Source organism: Canis lupus, chromosome 21 (assembly GCF_011100685.1).
Source record: "Canis lupus familiaris isolate Mischka breed German Shepherd chromosome 21, alternate assembly UU_Cfam_GSD_1.0, whole genome shotgun sequence".
Lineage (NCBI taxonomy): Eukaryota > Metazoa > Chordata > Mammalia > Carnivora > Canidae > Canis > Canis lupus.
In genome coordinates this window covers 51,265,542-51,275,767 of record NC_049242.1, presented here as the reverse complement: position 1 = coordinate 51,275,767, position 10,226 = coordinate 51,265,542, and the positions used below count along the sequence as shown (strand labels likewise).

The 10,226-nt window shown below is 57.0% G+C and overlaps 1 protein-coding gene across 2 annotated transcripts; it reads left to right on the top strand.

The window, feature by feature from the left end:
• Positions 1-6,089: 6,089 nt before the first annotated feature.
• Positions 6,090-9,847, top strand: MRPL16 (mitochondrial ribosomal protein L16). Of its 2 annotated transcripts, XM_038569313.1 has the most exons (4): positions 6,090-6,166; positions 6,628-6,693; positions 8,217-8,365; positions 9,175-9,847. In XM_038569313.1, the coding sequence occupies exons 1-4, from the start codon at positions 6,112-6,114 to the stop codon at positions 9,658-9,660; spliced, it is 756 nt and encodes a 251-aa protein (XP_038425241.1). In that variant the 5' UTR covers positions 6,090-6,111; the 3' UTR covers positions 9,661-9,847. The 2 variants fall into 2 exon arrangements, with proteins under 2 accessions (XP_038425241.1, XP_038425242.1); XM_038569314.1 differs by lacking the exon at positions 6,628-6,693 and having other exon boundaries at positions 6,097-6,166.
• Positions 9,848-10,226: the final 379 nt, after the last annotated feature.

Sequence of the window (10,226 nt, the reverse complement as noted above, 5' to 3'; positions counted from 1 at the left end):
TGGGGGGGGGGGCGGCAGGCCAACAGGCCAACAAGGGACCTGTGACCTGTGGCAATTGCAGTGCAGGATGCAGCCTGGGTGCTCCTCCCCATGAGGCCTGAGCCCAGGCGCCTCCATTAGGGTTTCTGCGACCTCCGCGGCCTCAGCTCCCTGCAGGGAAGCGGTCAGGTGGCGTAGCTGTCTGCAGGGGGAGGAGGGAAGCCGGCTTCCCATCCCGCTGTGCTTGCCTTTATCTGGATACATGAATGACCTCTAGCAAGTTCAGGACCGGAGATCACTCCCTGAGACGTGGAACTAGGGGGGCCTCCTCCAGGCTCTTCCCGCCCCCCACCCCGAGATCCCGTCATTCTTCAAAATGACAAAGAATCCTGCTGGGAAGCGCCAATGGCTCTGAGATTTCTAAGAACGACGACAAGAAGGAAGGAGGAGGAGGAGGGGAATAATTCTGGCCAAGAAAATAAAATCTGAAAGGGAGAGAGAATAGAGCAAAGCAGTTCCAGCTTTCATCCTGAGGACCAAACCCGCAAAACAGCCATGATGTTTTTACAGAAAGTACAGTGAATTTGACCAAACATAAAAATATGTAATAGAGTGACAATAATTAAAAGGGTGTAGCACTGGTTTCGGATCAAGGAGACCATAGGAATGGGATAAAATGTCAAAAAATATTATGGGGAAATTAGTGTATTATAAAATCACATTCTTTTAAAAGATTTTGTTTATTGAGAGAGACAGAGAAAGTAACTGGCTGATTTACTGCATGAAAATTAGGGATGGTCCTACCTCAAAAAAATTAAAGGACATAATGAAAACAATAAAAAAAATCCATATATAAACGAAGTCAATGTACTTAATATTATAACGAGTATTTTGAATTGACAAACACACGGTACAATAGAAACACAAAGCACACAGGCAAGCAAATGACACACACAGGAAAACCGACAGAAATATAAGAGCAAAGAGAGGAGAAAAAGCTCAACAGCACTAAGTCATTGAAAACTTGCCAGCTGCCGTACTGTGGAGCGGGCCTCAGCGCACCCCGGCGGAAACCCACCCAAGAGCCGCCTCGCCTTGACCGCAGGGTCGGGAGTTCCAGCCCCACGTTGGGGGTAGAGCTTATTTAAAAAGAAAATCTTAAGGAAAAACAACAACAACAACAACAACTGGAATTTACCCTGCTCCTGCTTACCCAGACTCCAAAACCAACTTTGTCATTTTCTCATTTCTCTGATTTAAAAAGAAAAAAATAAAAATTCTAAAAAAAAAAAATAAATAAAAAATAAAAATTCTGATTTCAGTACCCGAAGCGCCCGATACTGTGTTAAGAGTCGCCACCGTGGATCCACCTGCAGGTGAAGGTGCTGGTCTCCGGGCTCCGGCCTGCTGGGGCCGCGGTGCCTCAGTGGAAGCCAAGGGCGAAGGGCGGCAGAGGGGCTGCACGGCCCCACTTGGTGCTTCCAGCAGCTCCTGGCTCTTCCCTGGCCTCCCCGGCCCCTGCCTCTGACCCCTGCCAGGGCTGACCCTCATGGCACCTGGTAGGGGCTGAAGTATGTCCTCCTCTGCCCCAACCAAAAATATGTCCTGGGGCCCCAAGTCTTCCCTCAGGCCCTGACACCCCCATCTCTGCGGCTCCTCCAGCTCCTGGCTCCCCCTTCTCCCCCTGGTGAGCAGGATGTAAGAGGACCCTAAATCCACACCCTGAATGGGGTCCTCAGCCAGTTCCTACCGCCTCCTTTATGAATCCTGCCCGGGGGGCACCTGAGTGGCCCAGTCAGTTAAGCTCCGACTCTTGGTTTCGGCTCAGGGTCCTGAGATCGAGTCCACGCTCACCTCGCAGAGCCTGCTTGAGGCTCTTCCCCCCTGCTTCGCCCCCTGCTCGTGCTCTCTCTCTAAAATAAATAAAATCAAAAATCAATCAATCAATCATCAATCCATCCTGCCCAGAAGGCCCAACGGCTCACTCGGGAATGTGGGGGTCACCACAAAGCTGAGTCAGGTACAATCTTGTTTTAACAGCCTGTTATGCACATGACATTGGGTGTCCTTTGTCCGTGTTCACGCCGGCAGAGCTCTGAGAGAAAGGTGTGACGACTACGGGGTATTTGCCCCCAGGATACACGTGTGGGATTGATGCGAAGGGGCACCTGCGCCCCGGTGTCCACAGCAGCCACACGGTGGGAGGCGCCTCGGTGCCCCCGAAAGACGATGGATGAAGAGGAGGTGTCTCTGGATACAGCGGGCATCACTCAGCCGCCAGGAAGGACGGCACCCGCCGCGGGCTTCCCCGAGGACGGCCCTGGAGGGCGTGATGCTGAGGGGAGGAAGCCCGCCAGACAAAGACCATTATCATACGGTCTCACTCACGTGTGCAATTTAAGAACAAAACAGAGGAGCACAGGCGAAGGGAGGGGAAAATAAAACAGGATGAAATCAGAGATGGAGACAAACCAGCTGAGGGTCGCTGCATGGGAGGGCCGCCGGGTCACTGGGTGATGGGCATGAAGGAGGCGGCCCTGGGTGTTCTATGCGACTGACGACTCCCTAAACTCTACCTCTGAAACCAAGAATACGCCATATGTTCATTAATCGAATTTAAGTAAAATAAATAAATAAATAAATTTCAAAAAATAAAAAAGGTGTGCAAGAGAGCTCAGCACGTATGTGCATCAACAGGCACTCTGATGTTGCTGGTGGGTCAATCCCTTTGGAAACGTCCTTTATCTCTACACCCCCCCCCCCCCCATACATGCGAGCAGTCATCCTCCAAGGCTATGGCCCACTGACCCGGAGGGTCTCACGACGGAGGCTTTATTAGACGGTAGGAAGTGACACCTCAAGGTCCCGAAAACCTCAGACTTCCGCTACCCCCACCCCCTCCAAGAATATACTCAGTCACTCCTCACAACCTCAGCGCAGCTTTCTGCCCACGGGTCCTGTCTCTGAGCTTTAATAAAAACCACTTTTTTGCACCAGAAACGTCTCTGGAAATCTCTCCCGCCCATTCACTCCAGGACCCCAAAACACAGGAGTACAGCTGCTCTCTCAGGAAGGCCCTACACCATATGGAAGCGAGGTGACGAAGAAGACGTACCACTAGCCCTTTGACGAGGTTCCATGGACTTCCTGAGATGAGGAGCTTCCACGGTGATTTATCACATCACGATATTGTGATTAGACTCTGATAAGCCCAAGCCCAACCTTTTTGTTAGAATGAGACTGTGCGCACGCCTGCGCATACACACAGACAACATGCGTGCGGGTGCCGTGTATGTCAACCACTGGCCCTGGAGTTAGGCTTCAGGCTTCCGTTATCTCTTGATTTTAGAATAAGGAAGATTAAACATGGAGATTGTGATTTTTATACAGATGGGAAAATCACAAATCCCAGCGAATAGAGACCCGGATGATCCAAAAATAATGCCTTGTAGCTATACATTGTAGCATCTTAAAATTTCACAGCGCTCACCGAGGACTGGTAATCCCCTTGCTTAGGCTTTAGGATCACCCACAGGGCTTAGTTCACAAGAGGAATTCCTGGACCCCACCTGCACTGTCTGGCTCAGTAAGGAGGGACCAGATATTCACATTTACACCAAGGTCTCAGAAACATCTAATGCAGGTGGTCTGAAGCCAATTTTGGGGAGGTTTTAGCAAACCCATGCCAGTAAAAGTAGGAACATCAAGGTTTTTTATCTCTACTTTGCATCATACTTGCCGGGTAGCAAATCATTTCATCCCAGAACATCCGTTTCCTACAGATACATACCATGGAACCACCAGAGAGAAGCATAAAGAAAGGGCTGTGAGACCTGGAAGGAGGGAAAATCGTGTTTAGGGACGAGGGGAGCCCTTACGTGCCTCCTACCGTTTTCACGATGCTCTACTCTTACTTCTCTTCTGGTGTTTCGGCAGTAGCTGGCCTGTGCTCATCACGTCGTGTCTACGTAAACATGAATTCCTACAGAAAGGCGTCGCTGGCTTTTCCTCTCTGTACCCTATTGTACCGGGCACAACTGTTGCAAAGAAAAATAGGCGTCATTTGTCATGGTAACTGTTTAAATGTAAAACTTTGAGTTTACTTTTTAGTTCTTTTAAAATAAACAAAAGGGGGCACCTAGGTGGCTCGGTGGTTGAGTGCCTGCCTTTGGCTCAGGGCGTGACCCCGGGGTCCCGGGTTCGAGTCCTGCATCAGGGTCCCTGCGTGGAGCCTGCTTCTCCCTCTGCCTGGGTCTCTGCCTCTCTCTCTCTCTCTCTCTGTCTCTCTCGTGAATAAATAAATGCAATCTTTTTAAAAAATAAGTTAAATAAGTAAAAATAAAAAAAGTAGAAATTGAGGGGAGGGCATCAAAAGACTTCGAGACCTGTCAAAGACAGGTTGTACTGACACTTTATTTTTCCACCCAAAACAAAATTACACAATATTCACCCTGAGATGTTCTAATGCCTGAGCACGTTGTCATCTACCACCTTGGGAGGGAGGGAGCAGGGAAGGGCTGCCTAGAATCCGGCTCTGGCTCGGGATTGGGGGCGTTGACCCTCAGAGGCCTGCTCTAGAAGCTCAGAGGCCTGGCTGCCGTCAAGCCCATTCACTCTGGAGACAGCTTCGGGGTGCAGGGGTGTGCAGGTGGCCTGGGGCCGGAGAAAGCTCTCCAGGAGCCCGGCAAGCCTCACGGGCTTTATTTCTCGCCATTTATGAAATTAATCCTTGACCACACGGAGATTTAGTCTAATTTAAATACAACACACAGCTGTCTCAATGCGTCAATCCGATTTGTGTCCTATAGGCTTGGGGAAAGATTCTCTGTCCTTCCAAATATTAAAAAGCCTGTCATATTAAGACATGATTGGCCCAGCCTCCGCCAGAATACTCATTATTTTACGTTAATCATCAAGTTTTGGTAACTGTCCAGGCCCTGGGGTCCCTGGAGCAGCAAGGCCTCCAGGCGGGATGGTGCTGTTCCCTCCAGGTGACAGACCTCCACCTCTGGGGGGGGCTGGGGGGGACACAACACCTAACAGGTCAGCAGCACCAGCTCCCAGCTCAGGCCAGGGTGCAACCCGGGGAGCGCCCAAGGTCAGGGCCCCGGGCTGGGGAAGCTGCAGCAGAGGCCGCAGCCCCGCCCCCCGGCAAGGCCCCGCCCCCCGGGAGCACAGCAGAGGCCGCAGCCCCGCCCCCCGGGACAGGCCCCGCCCCCCGGGAGCACAGCAGAGGCCGCAGCCCCGCCCCCCGGGACAGGCCCCGCCCCCCGGGAAGCACAGCAGAGGCCGCAGCCCCGCCCCCCCGGCACAGGCCCCGCCCCCGGGAGCATAGCAGAGGCCGCAGCCCCGCCCCCCGGGAGCACAGCAGAGGCCCCAGCCCCGTCCCCCGGCACAGGCCCCGCCCCCGAGAGCACAGCAGAGGCCGCAGCCCCGCCCCCCTGGCACAGGCCCCGCCCCCGGCAGCGCAGCAGAGGCCCCAACCCCATCCCCCGGGAGCACAGCAGAGGCCCCAGCCCCGCCCCCCGGCACAGGCCCCGCCCCCGAGAGCACAGCAGAGGCCGCAGCCCCGCCCCCCCGGCACAGGCCCCGCCCCCGAGAGCACAGCAGAGGCCGCAGCCCCGCCCCCCCGGCACAGGCCCTGCCCCCCGGGAAGCACAGCAGAGGCCCCAGCCCCGCCCCCCGGCACAGGCCCCGCCCCCCGGGAAGCACAGCAGTGGCCGCAGCCCCGCCCCCCCGGCACAGGCCCCGCCCCCGAGAGCACAGAAGGGGCCGCAGCCCCGCCCCCCGGCACAGGCCCCGCCCCCCGGGAGCACAGCAGAGGCCGCAGCCCCCCCCTCGCACAGGCCCCGCCCCCCGGAAAGCAGAGCAGAGGCTCCAGCCCCGCCCCCCCGGCACAGGCTCCGCAACCCTCGCGTCCCGGGGTCCCGAGGTCCCGACTGCGCAGACGCCGACAGCGGCGGGGGCGGGGCTAGCACTGACATCTCCGGAACCCCAGCGCCGCGGCCCGGGTTCCCCCACTTCCGCCGGGACTCTCCGGGGGCGGACCCGCGCCAACGTCACTTCCGGCCCGGCGGGTGCACCGCGGCGCCGAGGTCGCGGTGGAGCCTGGGCGGCCGGTCGCGCGCGGCCATGTGGCGGCTGCTGGCTCGGGCCGGGGCGCCGCTCCTGCGGGCGCGGACGTCAGGTCAGGAGCCCGCGGCGCCAGCAGCCCTCCCGTCCTCCCCGCCCGCCCCGCGGAGGCTCCGCTGGCGCTTGGCCTCCCCGCTCCCGCCACCGCGGGGACTGGTGCCGGAGGGGCGCTGCCGGGCGGTGGGGGAGGGGCGGGGGTCGGTGGGGAGGGGCGCGGGGGGTCGTTGGGGGAGGGGCGCGGGGCCGCAGGGTCGGTGGGGTGGGGTGCGGGTCATTCGGGGAGGGGTGCGGGGTCGTTGGGGGAGGGGCGCGGGGGGTCGGTGGAAGGGGTGCGGGGCGCAGGGGTCGTGGGGGGAGGGGTCGGGCGTCCACGGGGATGTGCCCCCCTCCCCTGCCCCGCTCCCCGTGCTTGCCCCCCTCCCCCGTCTGCCCCGGTCTGCCCCGGCCTGCCCCGGCTGCGCTGCGGTCTCTCGTGCCCCGCCCGTGGCCGCCGAGTCTCACTGCCTTTCCCTCTAGGTCCCCGGGCCGCCCCGCCCGCCCGCGCTGGGCTGAAGACGCTGCTCCCGGTGCCGACCTTCGAGGGTGAGAGCTGGGGCCCGGGTGTGTCCCCGTGTCTGGGCGGGACCCGCAGGCGGGCGCCCTGGCGCGGTGCCCCCGGCAGCCCAGGGCAGAGCCGCCCAGCCCAGGCAGGCCGTGCGGGCCGCGGTGAGCCAGGAGGCGCTGTCGGGCCGGGAAGCGCGAGGAGCCGGCGCCGAGGAGCCGGAGCCCCACGACCCCGCGCCTGCACGGAGCCGAGGCCCCTTGCGGGCTGCAGCCCTGATGTCCTCCCCCCAGGCCGGCGAGCCCCGCAGGCGCCCTGGAACCAGAAGCGGAGGCGCTGACCCGCGGGAGGGATGGCGGGAGGGATGGCGACCTTCAGATAAGCCACACTTGGACGTGTCTTTGATGGATTGGAAATCTTAAAGAAAGAAACCAACCCCGGCAGTGTGGGCCTCTGAGGGGTTTTATCTTAGACACCAGGTGAAGGTGCGGGTCCTGCAAGTGCCAGTGGGCGGGGGTGGAGAAGCGTCACTGCAGGCCTCGGGCTGCCTGGGGAAGCCGTAGGGGGCAGTTGCTGTGCCCCCGAGCGCGGTCCCAATGGAGTGTTGGACTCGGTGGTGCAGCCCTGCCTGCCTTACCTGAGACACACCTTAGGTGACCTAGGAGGTAACAGGTGTTTTCCCCAAGCGGTCAGAGGCCTGTGTGGCCTGCGCTTCAGCCCCACCCCCCCACCCCGCCCGCCCTCAGGTGTCGCGCACGGCGAAGTGCACAGGTGTGGGCATGAAGGGCCCCGTGCAGACCCAGCAGGCGTCCTCCCGAGAACGCGGGGAGCAGAGAACTTAGGGATTCAGGTCCCCTGCAGGGAGCTGCCCCTGCAGCGCCGCTGACGTCCACAGGGCCTGCGTGGCTGTGCCGTTGTCCCTGGGCGGCCTGGACCACCTGAGCAAAGGTCTCTAGGCCTCAGGTTCCTCTTTTATAAAACGGAGATTTCAAGTAGTACCTGCCTGACGGCGGTGACGGGGGTATGTTTGTGCGTTCACTTTGCGGTAACTGAGCTGCACGGTTATCCGGCCATGTGGTCACGGGTGTTACACTCTAAGAAGTTCAGCATTCTAGACCAGGGAAGCGCTAAAAAATGACCAGGGCTGTGAAGTTATCTTAAAGATAAAACAAGATGCTGCACATAAAGCGTTCAGCCCAACGTCTAGCACTTGCTAAACATAAAAATAATTTAGCAGGTGTTCTCTCGGACAGTCTCAGTCTCTGCCTTCCAGACGGTCTCGTCTAGCGTTAGAGGGAGGTTCCTTTGAGGGCCAAGACTCTGCACGGGGGTCACTGTGGGTCTCACCTGTTGTTCGCTGTATCCCATTAACACTTGTTATAACCAGATTCCACTGTCCATAAAAAACATCCACGGGAAAAACCTTTTAAGCATTTGAGTTTTTTGTTTTTTTCCAGTGGGAACTTCAAGACTTTGATTTGACTGATGAGAGTCTTGTAGGAAGAAAATGGGTCCTTTGAGATGTGTGGTTGTCCTGACTCTTGGTTGTCTGTGCTCCTTTTAGATGTTTCCATTCCGGAGAAGCCCAAGCTTAGATTTGTGGAAAGGGTACCACTCGTGCCAAAAGTGAGGCGAGAACCTAAGAACTTGAGCGACATCCGGGGACCTTCTACGGAAGCCACTGAGTTCACGGAGGGCAACTTTGCAATCTTGGTAAGTGACGTCAGAGTCCTGCTGCTCCGGGAGGGAGGCCGGCGGGTTGCCAAGTGTCCTGCTCGCGAGTTAATTCCCTCCCTCCACGGGTTGTCTCAGAAGTGCCACCGTTTGCTCTTCAAGCAGGTGTGCGCTTCCCAGTCAGCGTCTGAGTCCTAGGTCTCGCTTTTACATGTTGCGTGAAAATAACGTAAAGACGGAAGGAAGCTACCACGCTGGTGGTCCCTATGAGATCCTCTCAGACCTCTGGTAAAAATAAAACTACCCATGGCTCAGGAGGCGGCCAGCGGTCTTCCTTCCTCGGAGTAGCTTCCCGAGAACTTGATGTCAGTCGCTGCACAGGTGGGTGTGGACCCAGCGGCTTTCCCATCAGGCAGCCCGAGGGACAATGTACAGTCCTTCCACGGCCTGATCAGCCCGACAGGTCCACACCCAGCCCCCCCACCCAGCTGCTCCAGCCACTCCGGCTTCTCCCAGGCTCAGGTCCTTCCCCCCCCCCCCCCCCCCCCCCCCCCCCCGCCGACTCCAGCCTCTCGGGCTTCTGCTCAGACTCCCCAAGCCATTCCTCTGTAACTGTTGTCCGTTTCCCTTGGCTAATTCCTACCATTCTGGTCTGTTTTAAATATCACCTGCTCCATTGAAATGGGTCCACCTTGTTTTCATTTACTAGCACACCCTAGGTTTTTACTCCAGGGTACTTATTAGGACTTTTATTTTTATGTATGTAATTAAAGCCACAGTTACTATAAAAGAGCCCATAAAAGATAACTAAGTTCCCATATGTTTCTAATTCTTTCATCCACTTTTAGGCGCTGGGTGGTGGTTACCTCCATTGGGGCCATTTTGAAATGATGCGCCTGACAATCAACCGCTCCATGGACCCCAAGAACATGTTTGCTTTATGGAGAGTACCGGCCCCTTTCAAGCCCATTACCCGCAAGGGTGTGGGACAGCGCATGGGGGGTGGCAAAGGTGCCATTGATCACTACGTGACCCCCGTGAAGGCTGGCCGTCTCATAGTAGAGTTGGGCGGGCGTTGTGAATTCAAGGAGGTACAAGGTTTCCTCGACCAGGTTGCCCACAAGTTGCCGTTCACAGCGAAGGCCGTGAGCCGAGAGACTCTAGAGAAGATGCGGAGAGATCAGGAGGAGCGAGAACAGAACAACCAAAACCCCTGGACCTTTGAGCGCATAGTCACCGCCAACATGCTGGGGATTCGGAAATACCTGAGCCCGTACGACTTGACCCAGAAGGGGCGGTACTGGGGCAAGTTCTACATGCCTGAGCGAGTGTAGGGAGGATGGGAGACGGAGGTGGACAAAGGCCACGGAGAGAAAGGACCTACCCTTTCAGTCTCGGGGGCTCCGACAGCTAACTGAGGAGCAGTGGATGAGTAAGTGGCTTCTGGAAAATGGTACCATATCTCTTGTTTTAAAGGCATCCTATTTACATTAAATAACGTTTGAATGTCCCCTCAGAGTATAACTTCTCGTTGGTCCCTCCTGGCCCTTACATGGTCACAAAGCTGGCTTCACCGACCGTCAGGGGTCCAGTTCTCCCCAGCTGTCAGGTCAAGGTCTTCAGGGTCTCCCGCCTTGGGGTAAAATGGATTTAGTATCTGCACGGGGTTTCCTGCTGTCAGTCGGCCTCACATGGCTTCACTTGTACCAGACCTCTACATTAGTACCTGTTCTCCAGCTGAAGGAAACTGAAGGTTCCCGCTTTACTGTGTCTCATTTCAGCCTGGGAACACTACTTTTGGACAGTGGGGGAATTCTGTGCTGCCTTTATATGTACACTTCAGGAGCTATTTGCTGTATTTACTGGTTAACAGGTTTTTGGAAAAGAAAAAAAAAAAAAA